The sequence below is a fragment of the Aethalodelphis obliquidens genome, unplaced genomic scaffold (genome assembly GCF_003676395.1).
Source record: "Aethalodelphis obliquidens isolate GAN/ISIS:26980383/991018 unplaced genomic scaffold, ASM367639v1 scaffold53, whole genome shotgun sequence".
Classification (NCBI taxonomy): domain Eukaryota; kingdom Metazoa; phylum Chordata; class Mammalia; order Artiodactyla; family Delphinidae; genus Aethalodelphis; species Aethalodelphis obliquidens.
Window position 1 is genome coordinate 4,907,224 of NW_020837997.1, and position 14,650 is coordinate 4,921,873.

Here is a 14,650-nt window from a genome sequence, read left to right on the forward strand (position 1 = left end):
AACTCTTCTGTACCCTGGACCCCCCACTCAATTTCTGAGTCAGGCGTCTCCTTACCACTCCCCCACCTACCCTGCTTAACCCTCCTGTCTCTCCTTTGGGGGGTCTCTCAGTGTATTCTCAGCCCTCCCAGCCCCTCTGGAAGACTCCAGATCCCTCAGGCCTTTCCGTGTGCAGCTCGGGACCACCCCCGTCCCCCCAACACACGCACACTTGCTCTGTACCAGTTCCTCGTATCCCTCATCGAGTACTCCAGGGGAGTCATCGCCCTCCCTGAAGCCTCTCCCCGTGTACCTCTGACCGCCCCAGTGCCCCCTTCCTCGCGCACCAGGGTCCTCTGAGCCCCTCCCCCTGCAGTCGCTCCGAGCCACCCAGCCCGTGGCCGCTGTTTACAAGGACACGCGCTTCCTGACAATGACGCGAGCCGCCTCCTCCCCTTCCCCACGCTCCAGGAGGGGGGCGCGGGGGCCCGGCTCGGGCGACCGCCAATCGGAGCGCACTTCCGCAGCTGACAATCGCCGTATAAAGGCGTGTGGCTCCGGCTGAGCGGCCGGGACCTTGAGCGCGTCCAGGCCAGCATCGGAGCCAACGGGGAGCGGGGAGCAAGGGGGACGCAACACGAAGAAAGCGAGTGCGCCAGAGGGGGGCAGAGGGGCTAGAGAAGCCGCACAGAGCTTCCGTGCACAGCCGCCTGTTGGCCTCTCTCGGCCCGTACAGGCCCCCGGGAACGCGCGTCCAGACACCTGGTCCAGCCACCTCCGCGGACTGCGCGCGTCTCGCTGCAGCGAGGCCCGGGGCGGCCCCGCAGGGACCCTCAGACCGACCGGGCCGCCCGGATGTGCACTAAAATGGAACAGCCCTTCTACCACGACGACTCATACGCAGCGGCCGGATACGGCCGGACCCCGGGCGGCCTCTCTCTACACGACTACAAACTCCTGAAACCCAGCCTGGCGCTCAACCTGGCCGACCCCTACCGAAATCTTAAAGCACCCGGAGCGCGGGGCCCCGGCCCAGAGGGCAGCGGTGGCGGCAGCTACTTTTCCAGCCAGGGCTCGGACACCGGCGCGTCGCTCAAGCTCGCCTCATCGGAGCTGGAGCGCCTGATCGTCCCCAACAGCAACGGCGTGATCACGACGACGCCCACGCCCCCGGGACAGTACTTTTACCCCCGCGGGGGTGGCAGTGGCGGAGGTGCGGGGGGCGCAGGGGGCGGCGTCACCGAGGAGCAGGAAGGCTTCGCCGACGGCTTTGTAAAAGCTCTGGACGACCTGCACAAGATGAACCACGTGACGCCCCCCAACGTGTCCCTGGGCGCCAGCGGGGGGCCCCCGGCCGGGCCCGGGGGCGTATATGCCGGCCCGGAGCCGCCTCCCGTCTACACCAACCTCAGCAGCTATTCTCCAGCCTCTGCGACCTCCGGAGGAGCCGGGGCCACCGTCGGGACTGGGAGCTCGTACCCGACGGCCACCATCAGCTACCTCCCACACGCGCCGCCCTTCGCCGGCGGTCACCCGGCGCAGCTGGGCCTGGGCCGCGGCGCCTCCACCTTCAAGGAGGAACCGCAGACCGTGCCTGAGGCGCGCAGCCGCGACGCCACGCCGCCGGTGTCCCCCATCAACATGGAAGACCAGGAGCGCATCAAAGTAGAGCGCAAGCGGCTGCGGAACCGGCTGGCGGCCACCAAGTGCCGGAAGCGGAAGCTGGAGCGCATCGCGCGCCTGGAGGACAAGGTGAAGACACTCAAGGCCGAGAACGCCGGGCTGTCCAGCACTGCCGGCCTCCTCCGCGAGCAGGTGGCCCAGCTCAAACAGAAGGTCATGACCCACGTCAGCAACGGCTGCCAGCTACTGCTTGGGGTCAAGGGACACGCCTTCTGAGCGCCCCCCTATCCCCCGTACGGACATTTTCCCAACCTGGACGGCTGGGCGCACGCCTCCCATGGGGCGAGGGGGCAGGCGGTGGGCACCGGCCCCGGGGCCTGGGGACGCCACAAACCACACTGGACTCCTGCCCGCCCGCTCTGCGGCCAGTCCTTCCACCTCGACGTTTACAAGCCCCCCTTCCACGTTTTTTTTGTATTTTTTTTTCTGCTGGACTCAATTCATATTGAATATAATATATTTGTGTATTTAACAGGGAGGGGAGGAGGGGGCGATTGCGGCGGAGCTGGCCCCGCCGACCGGTACTCAAGCCCTCGGAGATACTGGGGAGGGGACCCCCGCCCCCGCCCTCCCCCCCTCTGCACCGTACTGTGCGGAAGAAACGCGCAGTCGGTATCTAAAGAATTTATTTTAAGATGTGTTTGTGTGTGTGTTGTTCTTACTTTTTATTGAATCTATTTAAGTAAAAAAAAAAAAGGTTCTTTATTAATTTCTGTTGTCTTTTTTTCCAAGCCGGGCGGGCGGAGGGAGGAGAGTAGTGGGATGCCCCCACCCCACTGCGGTTTGTGGCTTGCTCCTGTAACTGTGTCAATCTCGCCAGCTTTGTTCAGACATCTTGCGTCCCCAGCCTGGGTGTCCAACCCTTCTTGCGTCCCCCGATCTCCCGGGTTGGAAGGTGCAGGGCGGGAACCAGGTCCCGCAACTCCCCAGCACCGGGGGACAGGATGCCTGGCGCGAAACGCGCAGTGCGCAGGCGCGGCCCCGCCCAGCCGCGCGCGCCGGGGCTTTCCCCGCTGACGCTACGGAAGCGCTGTCCAAACATGGGCTGATTCTGCCCAGTGACGCGACGGCGGTCTCTGGGCAGATTCCGGGAATCCCCTCCCCCGCTCTGCCGGGCAGGGCCGCGGCGCCGGGAAAGGGGCCGGGATTTTCCCAGGCTGGCGGCTACCAAGGCCCGGAAAGCCCCAGGCCTGGGTCCAGAGCGTCCGCGGTGGGCGGGCCGCACTCCAGAACACCGGGAGCCACCCCAGAGTCTCCCCCATCGGGCTGGTGCCTGGGTCCTGCCGAGCCCACGCCAGCTCCGTCTGACCTGACCCGGGAGGGGGGATGCAGTTGCCTGCGCGTCGTTGCCGCCGCGATCCCCTCCCCACCCCCGCCAGGAAGGGCGGTGCCCGCCTGCCAGTTTCCCCTCCCGGGTGCCAGGCCGGGAGCGGGGCGACCGCCAGGTCTGGTCCTGCCGGGGCGGCTGCTCGGGCCGCCGGGCGCCGCCGCCGCCCTCTCATGGGGCTGCCTCCCCCGCAGCTGTGACGGGTGCGAGCGCGGCTGGTGAGCCCCGATGGGGATCTGGCTGGCTTCGGAGCTGGAAGCCCCCAGAGCAGCAGAGAAAAACACAGATCGAGAAACCAAGCCACAGGGGCGAGGTGGGGTAGAACAGACGCTTCATTAATTCATTTATAAAGTACTGAACAACCTGGCCCAGGAGTCACAGACGGGACCAGGGCCGACAGACAATAAACAAGCAAGCGTGATTCGGAGATGGTGGTAAGTGCTAGGAAGAAAAAAAAAATGGTCAAAGTGGTAGTGATGGGGCCGGGGAGGTTAGCTGCTTTGGAGAATGGATTGGGAACATGGAACTTTAATGAGGCGATTTTTCAGCAGCTTTGAAGCTGAGCCTGAGAAAATCCTGAGTAACAGCGTTCTGGCAGAGGGAACAGCACATGCAAAGCTCCTGTGGCCAGAACAAGATCAGCCTGTTAAAGAACAGCAAGAAGGCTGTGTGCTGCAATGCAGTGAACCAGGAGTTGGGAGATGAGGTCAGGGAAGACCACACAGGGCCTTGGGGAGGAGTGTAGATAAAACCCCAAGGCTGAGATGGGCGCCCTTGGAGGGCGTTAGGCTGGATAGCAGTAATAATGGGTCTGTGGATTAAATGAGCTTGTCAGTCCTGTTCTGTGGAAGGAAATGGGGGCTCAGAGGGGCAAAGCCACTTGCCTGAACATGCACAGCATCAAACTGAGCTCCTTCAAACACTGTCTTGCTCCTAACACCTGCCTCCCAGCCTAACCCTCATCCTTCCACTTCAGGGGAAGGCACAGCCCTTCCAACCTGGGGTGGTGTAGAACTTGCAGCAGGGACTCTGCCTCTACCTCAAGCTCCCTCTCTTGGTTCTGTGCTCAGGATTGGGTCCCCACCTTCTTCCAGCCCCAGGAACTTGGTCCTAATAACCATTAAAAGAGCCCTGAGCTTCACGTACTTCATCTCTTTTAACGTGAAATGGTGAAATGTAGGTTTGTCTTTATTCCCATTTTGCTGTTGAAGAGACCCAGGGAAGATCACAGCTTAACCGGCATTTGAACCCAGGCTGGCTGCTGTTCAGGTGTGGGCGCTGCTCTGCATGGCCAGGTTTCAGGTTGTAAGGCAGCCTGGGACTTGCTCCCTGCAAGGGGCCAACAGCACCATCGCCCCCGGCCCCTCCACCCGTCTTCAGGCCAAGGAGAAAGAGGGAGGAGAGTAAGCAGTGAGCATGATGCAAGACTGCCACCTTGTGGTGGAGATCGGTAACTACAATGTCAGTTTCCCAGGCCACAGTCTGGAGAAGGGGGTGGGGAGTGGTACCACGCCAGGACAAATCACACCAACACAGACTCACATCTGTCCCTAATACTTTATTAGTCGCCTCTAGGCCTGTTCTCAGCTATGTGGGCTCCAAGGAGGGGGTCACCGTTCACCAGCTCTCAGCTGGTAGCTTGAGAAAGCCTTGGCCTAGCCCTCTGGGGTCATGGACTGTAGAGTCTGAAGGGGCCTTTCCTGGGTCAGTATGGGGCACCCAGGTGGGGGCACAGATGGGGGCCAAGAGCCCAAGCTTGCCGCCCCTCTGCCAGCCTAGTTGTGTTTGGAGAAATATTCCTTGCTGTCGTCCACGCTGGGCTTGATTGTGTCACTGCCGGGCATCCAGCCAGCGGGACAGACTGTGGAGAAACAGGGGCGCACATATGAGGCCAGAGCGCCATACTCAAGGTAGAGCAGTAGTGAGGGGACAAAAAGAGGCAAAGCAAGAGCAGGAGTTGCAGAAGAAAAAGCCTGGAGCCAAGTGGTCCAGGCCTAAGACCATGCCACATGGTAAGAGAAGCCCTCCAAGCCCAGCTGCAGGATTTTCTGACATTTTATTTTATTTATTTATTTATTTTTGCCACACCATGTGGCACGTGGGATCTTAGTTCCCCGACCAGGGATTGAGCCCGTGCCCCCTGCAGTAGAAGCGCAGAGTCCTAACCAACGGACCACCAGGGAAGTACCTAGTTTATTATGTAGTTTTTTGGCCGCACCGTGTGGCTTGTGGGATCTTAGTTTCCCTGACCAGGGGAAACTCGAGCCCTCAGCAGTAAAAGTGCAAGAGTCCTAACCACTGGACCGCCAGGGAATTCCCTGGCTGACATTTTAATTTCTTTCTGGCTCCTTTAATCGCATCTTTCTCTCTTAGCCCCAGCCCCAGTGGACTTTGAGGGCCTGTGGTCAGGCTGTGGCCTTCACATGAGAAGATACTCTGATCCAACTAACATTCAAGCCTGCCTTGGCACAGGCCTTCTCAAATACCTTCTACAGATTTCTATTACCTCCCCAGCTCCCCACCCTTATATTGGGGTATCTCTCCCACCAGACTAGAAACGTCCTGCAGACAAGGCCCTGAGTTAAATCTTCTTTGGGGCCCTCACAACCACCCCACACAAGCGACAGGGCGGGCAGTGAATGTATGCGTGCATGACAGAGGGGCTGCATATGTACCCATGTGTGAACACATGTGAATGTGGGTTTCGGCTCACCTTCCCCGTGCTCATCTGTGTACTGGAAGGCCTGGACCAGCCGCAGAGCCTCATCCACAGAGCGGCCCACAGGCAAATCATTGATGGTGATCTGGCGAAGGACACCCTTGCCATCGATGATAAAGAGGCCCCTGAGATAGCAGAGTTCACAGTGAGGAGCCAGAGTTCCCACTGTCAGGACCCAGGGAGGGAGCACCGTCTTCCTGCTAGCCACAGGGCTGGGGGCAGGGAGGGCATCACCCAAGAGCGATCCCCTCACTCTGAGGATGGGGGCTTCCTGAGGGTCCCACAGTACCTGTAGGCGATGCCCTCATCTTCCTTCAGCACGCCATAATCACGGGACAAGCTTCTGGTTACATCAGCCAGCAGGGGGATGTTCAGGGGGCCCAAGCCTCCCTCCTTCCGGGGGGTGTTGATCCTGTGGGTGGGGGAGACAGGGCTGGGACCTCAGGATGCCTGGCACAGCAGGGTCCTCACCCTTTGGGCCTGCATGTGATAAGGGCTGGAGAGGGGGTGCTGGAGGTGAGAGATAAGGGGCTTTTGAGCAAACCCCAGGAAGCGCCACCCACCCCACCCTGAAGTGGCTGCTGGGGCTGCTTCTCACAGCTGGGAAGACTAAGCTAATACTCTAGCAAAGTGGCTTCACATGTACTGGTGGTTTCCAGCACCTTGAGGCAGAGAACCTGCCTTAGAGTCCCCATCCTCCTCTCTCTAGCTCTGTGTCACTGGGCCCAGCCCTTCACTCTCTTGAACTGGAGTTTCCACCTTGCTGAAATAGTTCACGGGAGGGAGGCTGTGTTGCCCTAAGTGAAAAAAAGCATCTGCTAACTCTCTACGCCACGAAACTAGTTTCCAAAAGCTAATTACTGTCATCATCATTGAGGACTTGGGAATCACTATTTCCATTATTTTCTTGATGGGAAAGGGAGACGCAGAGGTTGAGCACCGGCCAGGAGAACACACAGCTCAGACCCTATAGAGGTGTAGGTTTAGCTGCACCCTTCCTCCTTACTGGTCCCCACTGGTCATACCAAGCCAGGTGGGTGAACTGAGAGTCCACAGAGACGCCCAGCACATCGCAGTCCAGCTTGTGGAACTCCTCGGCACGCTCACTGAAAGCGATGATCTCCGTGGGGCACACAAAGGTAAAGTCCAGCGGGTAGAAAAAGAGGACCAAGTATTTTCCTGGGGAAGGGGGTGGGAATAGACAAGGAGTTAGGGCTCAGTCCCTCTAATGCCTGTGCCCCGCCCCCACCAGGGCCCCCTCCAGGCCGCCCTCACCTTTGTAGTCTGAAAGCTTCACCTCCTTGAAGGCGCCATCCACCACGGCGGTGGCCTGGAATTCCGGGGCGGGCTTTCCGATGTGCGCGTAGCCGGAGGTCATGACTGAAAGCCGAGACCCCCGCCCGGTCAGTGCGCCCTGGACGACCCTTTGTCCTCGCTTCCCAAGGTCACGCTGCGTACCGGGCCCAGTTACTGAGTCAGAGCGGCGGAGGCAGCAGTACTGCCTCGCACCTTCTCCGGGACCAGGTTGGCACGGCCTTGAGACTTTGGGAGACCCGCCCCCCTGGACAGCTAGAGGGGCCGGGCAGCTGCCGGCCGGCCCCCAGTTAGCGTGTCGGCCTGAGCGCGGTCGCGCAAGCCCACCGCCCCAGGAGGAGATGCCGCGAGCTGGGGGCGGGGAGCCTGGGGATGCGGCCTGTACTCCAAGGCTCTGGCCTCGTTTTTCCCCGCAAGGACAAAGGCGGCCACTACGGCGGGCGGAAAACAAAGGCGGCCAGCGCTGAGGTCCGGATAGGGCCCAAGCTGCTCCAAGGGGACTCCCCGCAGCTCGATGCACTCCAGGTGTCCATACCTGCGTGGGAAAGGGCGGGACGCACAGACTTGCGGACGCACAGACTCGCTTTCGTAGGGCGAAGTGTGCCCTGGCCCTTGGAGCCTTTTATATTAGGCCCGAACCATGACGCCTAGCGCGGAGGGGTGGGCGGACGAGCGGAACGGTCGGGTCCACTGCAAGCGCAGGGGAGGGAAAGAGGAGCCGGTCGCGACCACTTGCTCGCGGGCGGCAGGGGGAGACGCGCAGCCGCCGGCCCCGACCACTGCGTCGGCCCGCGGGGTTGATGCGCGGGGCTCCTCTTTGGAGCGAGCTGGGGTCGGTTGAGTCCGGCATGGCCCGGAGCGGTTTGACACTACTGTTGCTGCCTCTGATACTCCTGCTGCTGGCAACTCCTGCCCAGGTTTCCCCCGACTACCAATACTTCGGCGAGCAGGGAGAAGGGGACACCTGGGAGCAGCTGCGGCTGCAGCATCTGGAGAAAGGTAACTGCAGGCTGCGGCTGTGATAGTGCAGAAAGGTGCTTCATTGCCCCACGTCACCATCTGGCTGCAAATAGACCCTCCTTCAGGGACCTCAAATCTCTGCCCAGGGGCTTCCCTGGTGGCGCAGTGGTTGAGAGTCCGCCTGCCGATGCAGGGGACACGGGTTCGTGCCCCGGTCCGGGAAGATGCCACATGCCACGGAGTGACTAGGCCCATGAGCCATGGCCGCTGAGCCTGCGCGTCCGGAGCCTGTGCTCCGCAACGGGAGAGGTCACAACAGTGAGAGGCCCGCGTACCCCAAAAAAAAAAAAAAAAAAAAAAAAAAATCTCTGCCAGCTATGCACTGGCGGCGCCCCTCGGGCTGATTACTTTTCTCTGAGGCTCAGTTTTCTCATCTGTAAATTGAGATAGAGACTGTCTATAAGCAGCCTACACCGGGAGAGGGGACGTGAGCAGGCAATAAATACCGACGCAGACATATCCATAAACTCATGGATAAGTGCTGGGAAAGGCGGAGATAGAAAAGGCAGGGTGCAGGTAAACTTCTGAAGTCAGAGAAGGCCCGGCTGAAGATAGGTAACCAATGCAGCCCGAATGACAAGCAAAAGCCTAAAATGCGAAGATTTAGGGGGAAGAGTGCAACAGGGAGTTGGAACCGCAAGTGCCAAGGCCAAACGGCCTGACAGAGGACTGGAAAGAGGCCAGTGTTGTCTGGCAGAGGCTTGGTGAGGGCATGAGGTGTCAGGACTTTGTGAGCCACAGATTTGGGCTAAGACCTGTCAACTAGGGCTGTAGGGAAGAGTCAGTAAAAGAAGGGTTGTGAAGGGCGTCTAATAAACGTTGTAGCTGCTTTGAAAGTGATCATAATAATTGTTTTTGTGTTATGTACTAGCACATCGCCAGGGGCTTTAAGTACCTTCGTTATGACAATTATGTCATTTAATTTACCACCTGGCAACCCTGCTGGTCAGGTGACACTGTGCCAGTTGGACAGGCTCAAGATCATGCCCCTGGAGAGAGGAGTCATCTTCAGATGGTGGACACCAAGGGTGTGGTACCACATTCCCAACTGGACAGGCAGGCACAGGTGGGAAGTGTCATTTTGCAGTCCCTCTGGGCCATTCACCAGTTGTGTGAGCTTGGAAGGGTGGCTTGTTCTCTTTAAGTTTCAGTTTCCCCACCTGGGACTAACGGTAAGATTAGAGATAATCTATGGCTGGGTACCTGGCACAGAAGCACAACTGAGCAAATACGAACTGTTGTGATGTATTAGTGTCTTTCTCCTCCTCCCTCCCTGGGGGTGCGGGGGGAAAGGTTCCCTCCTACCTGGCCCTCCATCCCTAGACTTGGAAGACTCTGCCCTTGGCCCGTGGGGAAAGTGGCGCTGTTTCTGCGACCTGGGCAAGCAGGAGCGCAGCCGCGAGGCTGTGGGCACAGCGCCGGGCCCGGTGTTCATGGACCGCGAGAATCTGGTTCAGGAGCGGCCCTGCCGGCAACGAGATTGTTCATCCTGCGAGCCGAACGACTGCGACTGGAGGCCCTGAGCCCGGGTGAGCCTCGGGCGCGGAGGAGGCGGGGCCGGGGCTGATGGGCAAATCCGGGGCCGCGGGTTCCCAGGGTGGGCAGGGGAGAGAGGAAGGGCTGTGGGGGGCGGGTACGAGGCGGGCCTCGAAGAGGGAACAATGGGGCACTAAATCTGGGGCTTGAGTGCAGCGTGGGAAGGGAGGGCTGAGTCAGGAGATGGGAGCCCCGCTGATATCCGAGGAGAAAGGAAGAAAGGTGGTGGGGGTGGGGAGGGGAAAACGCAGATGGAGGAACTGGGACCCTGATGAGGAACAGAAACCCACAGTCTGAGGGCGTGAGCTCTGTTGAGAGCAGGGAATAGAAAGAGACATGTCGTTGGAGTGGTGGACAAATCTGGGAGGCGTGCTCCTCGCTAAGACGTGGGAGAAAGAGGGAGAAGGGTGGGAGACGGGGCGGGAGCATGAACCCTGAATTGGGGATGGAGGGGAAAGGAGCCTGCGTGGTGGGCGGAGACTCTGAGCCGGAGTCTGTAGAGGTCTGGGATCTCGGTTCGGGGGTAGGAGAGGCTTAGCCCGGATGAGAGAGAGGGTAGAAAGCAGGCGAGAGGCGGGGGGGGTGGCTCTCCCGGTGAGCTACGGAGAGAGAGAGCTGGGGGACTCTAAGTCCGAAGGTTTGAGCCCAGCGTGAGCCAGGATACCTAGTCCAGGGGGCTTAGACTGTGTGGAGTAGCAGGGACCTCGAGTACAAAGAGCCTGAAACCAGATGGGGGACAGGAACTCAGTGATGCGGACACCGTATTCTGGGAGTCTAGTGGTATCTGACCTTCTAGGCTCTGACCGGGTCGAATCCTTCAAGGCCCCCCTCAATTTCCCCTTTATTTCCCTCTCCTCCCTCCAGCCCCGGCGGGCGGAGCTCCAGTGACACCCGGGCGGAGCTTGGAAAGCGACCCCGCCTATCCAGTTCCCCAACCATAGAGCTCGGCTGTCAGACTCGGGAACTACAATTCCCAGGAAGCTGCACGGCAGCGACGTCGGCGTGTGCTGCGCAAACGACAACGGCGGCGGGAACGTTTGGGGCGCGTCTTGCGCGGCGATTGGTCGAGAGCTAGCACTGCCTCTGGACCCGCGGAAAAAGCGCGCAGAGACCTTTCCTTGCAGACTTTGTTCCTGCCGCTGGTGGCGGCGGCTGCGGCGGCATGGATCTCAGCGAGCTGGAGAGAGACAATACGGGCCGCTGTCGCCTGAACTCGCCTGTACCTTCTGTGTGCCGCAAGGAGCCCTGCGTCCTGGGCGTCGATGAAGCGGGCCGGGGCCCGGTGCTGGGTGCGCCCCCAGGGCCGGGTGGGGGAGGGGCGTGATAAGGTGGATGCAAGTTGCACTGGAACAGGAGCTGGGATTGCACCGCACTCGGGGGGGTGGTGGTGGTGGTGATAGTGGTGATGGCGATGGCATTGGTGATGGCACCGAAAAAAAAAGCGGTGATGATGGAATAGAGATGGCGGCTTTCACGGGCTCACTGTTTGGACCCCCTCTTCCCCAGGCCCCATGGTCTACGCCATCTGCTATTGCCCCCTGTCCCGCCTGGCAGATCTGGAGGCCCTGAAAGTGGCAGGTGAGCCCTGGGGTAGATCTAGGGAGGCGGTTCCTGGGCATGTTCAGGGGCGGGTGCAAGCTGGAGGGGGAGAGCAGGAACTGGGGGAACCAGCCGCTCCCCTTCTCTCCCAATCCTCCACCCAGACTCAAAGACCTTGTCGGAGAGCGAGCGGCACAGGCTCTTTGCGAAAATGGAGGAGGACGGAGACTTTGTGGGCTGGGCACTGGACGTGCTGTCTCCAAACCTCATCTCTACCAGCATGCTTGGGCGGTGAGGGGTCCCGGGGGCGGGGGGGTAGCCATCATGGGCTGGAAGGGATGGGTGGCTGGAACGATGTTGACTGGGCTCTGTCCACCACCACAGGGTCAAATACAACCTGAACTCCCTGTCTCATGATACAGCTACTGGGCTGATGCAGTATGCGTTGGACCAAGGTGTGAAAGTGGCCCAGGTGAGCTAACTGTTGGTTGGATTGCCCCCGTTTAATCACCTCAGGATAAAATAGGAGTATAGAAGTGCGATGGATGATTCAGGAATGTGTTTTACTGCTGTTGATGTCCTACTGTTTTTCCTACCTTAAGTGTGTGCCCCACTGAGGACCATGGTGGGGCCCCCAGCCTCACCCCCATCTAATCTATTTCCATATTCTAAAGGCTCAGTGTGTAGAACGAATCCCACATCTGTTCTCCCCGACCGCAGTCTGTATCCTAGCCCAGGGCACCCTCCCCTCCTGGATACCTGCCCCATCCTCCTCCAGCCCCCTCCCCTACAATGTGCTCCCCACACAGCAGACAGTCATTTACGTTTTTGAAATGTAAATCTCGATGTTTAATTTTCTGAACACAGTGGGAATTAAATCAGGAAAGTTTACAGGCAAGTGAAGAATGAGATTAAATCCCCAGAGAGAATTATAAGTTGGTGTTGCATCGAGTTTGCAAGGCAAAGAACAGACCGTTTTGAGAGAATCACAAGGGTAAATATACTTGAGATAGAGAATGTAACAAGGGAGGCCTTGCTGAGAAGGTGGCTGAGGTCCAGGGCTGGAATGTGGAGCTGACCATGCAGTACTGAAGCAGACAGACAAGGAGCCTGCCCTCGGATTCATGACCAAATCAGAGGAGATGGATGGGCAGCTGGTAAGCAAATAGTAAAGGTGATTTTTGAGAATAATAAATGCTCTGGAGATTACTTTTCTTGTTACTTTTCTGACCTCATTTCTGTTCTAGACATGTGGTCCCCGTACTGCTGTCCAGCGTACTTGACATGGTCCCACCTCAGGGCCTTTGCACTAGAACACTCTTTCCCAGATCTCCCTGTGGCTCATTTCCTTCAGGCCTTTATTCAGATGTCACCACCTCAGAGTGACCTTCCCTGAACACCCCCAAATTGTTTAAAATTATAATCTCTTCTGGATCTCCCTTATTCTTTATTATTTGTCCTGTTTCTTGTCTGTGGCCCTCACCAGGGTGTCTACTCTGTCATGTTTACTGCTATGTCCTCAACACATAGAGCAGCCCATGGCATGCAGTAGGTAGGTGCTTAATAAATGTAGAATGGATATAGTGTGATCAGGAAAAGCCTCTTTAGAGGGTGATATTTGAGCTGAGACCCCCGAGAGGAAGACGCAGCCTGGGCATGAGCTGGGAGACGAGTATTCCAGGCAGCGGGAACATCAAGTGCAAAGGCTGTGAAGTTGGATCATCTACACAGTTGTTTTTCTGGATGTTTGTTGAATGAATACATTTCTGTCACCACGGCAGGTGTTTGTGGACACTGTGGGGCCCCCAGAGACATACCAGGAGCGGCTGCAGCAGCGCTTTCCTGGTGTTGAGGTGACAGTCAAGGCCAAGGCAGATGCCCTCTATCCCGTGGTCAGTGCCGCCAGTATCTGTGCCAAGGTTAGGCCCCTGCTGGCCATGGCCAGCTCCCAGCATCCCCCTGGCAGGAGGCAAGCATGGCTGCTTCATGGGGAGGGAGATCCCAAGTGCCTATCTTGCCCACAGGTGGCCCGAGACCAGGCTGTGAAGAACTGGAAGTTTGTGGAAAAACTGCAGGACCTGGACACTGATTATGGCTCAGGCTACCCCAATGGTGAGTGACAATAAACTAAAAAGGCAGGCTTGGCATGCTTCTGAGGTTTTCTAAGTTGTTCTGACCACCCTACTCTGCAGCAGAAGAGGCTGAGGCCCAGACAGGGGGGCCACTTGCTTATGGCCAAAATGTGGCAAAGTTGGATTCCAGCTGGCAGACTCCCTCTTCCCTTCTCCCTCCCTCCCTCTCTGCTCTCTCTCTGGAGCCCCAGTGAAGGACTGAGACTCACGATGGGCATCTGTCCATTTGTTAAGGCGCAAAGGGCAGAGTGAGGGGTACTGGCTCCCGTGCAGTGCTGTCCGGTGGCCCCAGCTTGAATCCATTGTTTTCTCTTCATTAGGAGACTCAGTCTCCCTGTTTGTAAAGTGGAAATGATCGTGCCCCTCCCCTCCACCTCTCCCAAAGACACACAAGGGCAGAGGCAAAGATTCAGTGGCTGGGTTCAAGGAACCCTTTGGCAGTTGGGTGGGGTAACACAGCAAGTCTAGGATTGGAGCTTAGGTGAGGCCAAAGGGAGGAAACCAGGTCCAGGCCAAAGACACTTTGGGCAGTGTTCATTGCTTACTGAACACCTGGTATGTGACCTGCAGGGCCAAGCCCTGAAGATTTAGCCATGAGCAAGACAAACAAGGACCTCCTTGTGCCCACTGAGTTCGTGGTTACATGGGAGAGATGGGCATTAACTCAATGGTCCACAAATGCTGGTTCAATGCCTCATGTCCTTGGGGGAGGTAAGGGAGATGTCTCAAGGGCAGTCTCCTTAAACTGCACCATAAGCAACTGTTGACCAGGCAAAGAGTTGGGGGGAACTGCTTGTGCAAAGGTCCTGAGGCAGGAAGATGTCTCAGACAGTGGGCGGTGCTTCAGGTACTCCAGAGGAGGACTGAGATGAGGTGGTAGGGCCTCAGATGCCAAGCTGAGAAGCTGGGACATTACGGCAGGGCTCAGGGCTAGCACATTGTCCACCCTACCCTTCCCCCAGATCCCAAGACAAAAGCGTGGTTGAGGGAGCACGTGGACCCTGTGTTCGGCTTCCCCCAGTTTGTCCGGTTCAGTTGGCGCACAGCCCAGAGCATCCTGGAGAAGGAGGCAGAAGACGTTACATGGTAGGTGTCCTGGAGGTGCTATGAGGAAGGAGGGTGAGAAGCCAGGGCTCAGCGCTGCCTGAGAGGGCCGATCCCCCAGAAGTCAGTGTCGCCATCTCTCTCCCACAGGGAGGACTCGCAGACGGGGGATCAGGAGGGACTTAGGAGGATCAAGTCGTACTTCAGCGAAGGCCCCCGCCCCCGCCTCCCCCATCGGTACTTCCAGGAGCGGGGCCTGGAGTCAGCCACCATTCTCTAGCAGCCAGCCTGTACTCCCTTTACCTCCTCCCACACCCACCCCACCCCCAGTTTGTGATTAAAATTCTTCAAGGAAAA

General features: G+C 58.5%; 4 protein-coding genes across 7 annotated transcripts; 3 read left to right on the forward strand and 1 right to left on the reverse strand.

The window, feature by feature from the left end:
- The first annotated feature begins 535 nt into the window (after positions 1-535).
- On the forward strand, positions 536-2,371 carry JUNB (JunB proto-oncogene, AP-1 transcription factor subunit). The gene has a single exon (XM_027084887.1). The coding sequence runs from the start codon at positions 835-837 to the stop codon at positions 1,876-1,878; it is 1,044 nt and encodes a 347-aa protein (XP_026940688.1). The 5' UTR covers positions 536-834; the 3' UTR covers positions 1,879-2,371.
- A 2,158-nt stretch (positions 2,372-4,529) lies between these two features.
- On the reverse strand, positions 4,530-9,367 carry PRDX2 (peroxiredoxin 2). Of its 2 annotated transcripts, none has more exons than XM_027084894.1 (6): positions 9,348-9,367; positions 6,984-7,088; positions 6,734-6,887; positions 5,998-6,120; positions 5,703-5,833; positions 4,530-4,850 (listed from the first exon to the last, which is right to left on the reverse strand). In XM_027084894.1, exons 2-6 carry the CDS (start codon positions 7,084-7,086, stop codon positions 4,765-4,767), a joined length of 597 nt encoding a protein of 198 aa, XP_026940695.1. In that variant the 5' UTR covers positions 7,087-7,088; positions 9,348-9,367; the 3' UTR covers positions 4,530-4,764. The 2 variants fall into 2 exon arrangements, with proteins under 2 accessions (XP_026940695.1, XP_026940696.1); XM_027084895.1 differs by lacking the exon at positions 9,348-9,367 and adding an exon at positions 7,558-7,666.
- Positions 7,697-14,650, forward strand: RNASEH2A (ribonuclease H2 subunit A). 3 transcript variants are annotated; one of them, XM_027084889.1, is made up of 10 exons: positions 7,697-8,021; positions 9,366-9,571; positions 10,443-10,867; positions 11,085-11,156; positions 11,282-11,408; positions 11,502-11,589; positions 12,899-13,036; positions 13,142-13,229; positions 14,212-14,335; positions 14,444-14,650. In XM_027084889.1, the coding sequence occupies exons 3-10, from the start codon at positions 10,741-10,743 to the stop codon at positions 14,571-14,573; spliced, it is 894 nt and encodes a 297-aa protein (XP_026940690.1). In that variant the 5' UTR covers positions 7,697-8,021; positions 9,366-9,571; positions 10,443-10,740; the 3' UTR covers positions 14,574-14,650. The 3 variants fall into 3 exon arrangements, with proteins under 3 accessions (XP_026940690.1, XP_026940689.1, XP_026940691.1); XM_027084888.1 differs by lacking the exon at positions 7,697-8,021 and adding an exon at positions 12,215-12,274 and having other exon boundaries at positions 9,444-9,571; XM_027084890.1 differs by lacking the exons at positions 7,697-8,021; positions 12,899-13,036 and having other exon boundaries at positions 9,458-9,571.
- THSD8 (thrombospondin type 1 domain containing 8) lies at positions 7,871-9,565 on the forward strand. Its single transcript, XM_027085848.1, has 2 exons — positions 7,871-8,021; positions 9,366-9,565. Exons 1-2 carry the CDS (start codon positions 7,871-7,873, stop codon positions 9,563-9,565), a joined length of 351 nt encoding a protein of 116 aa, XP_026941649.1.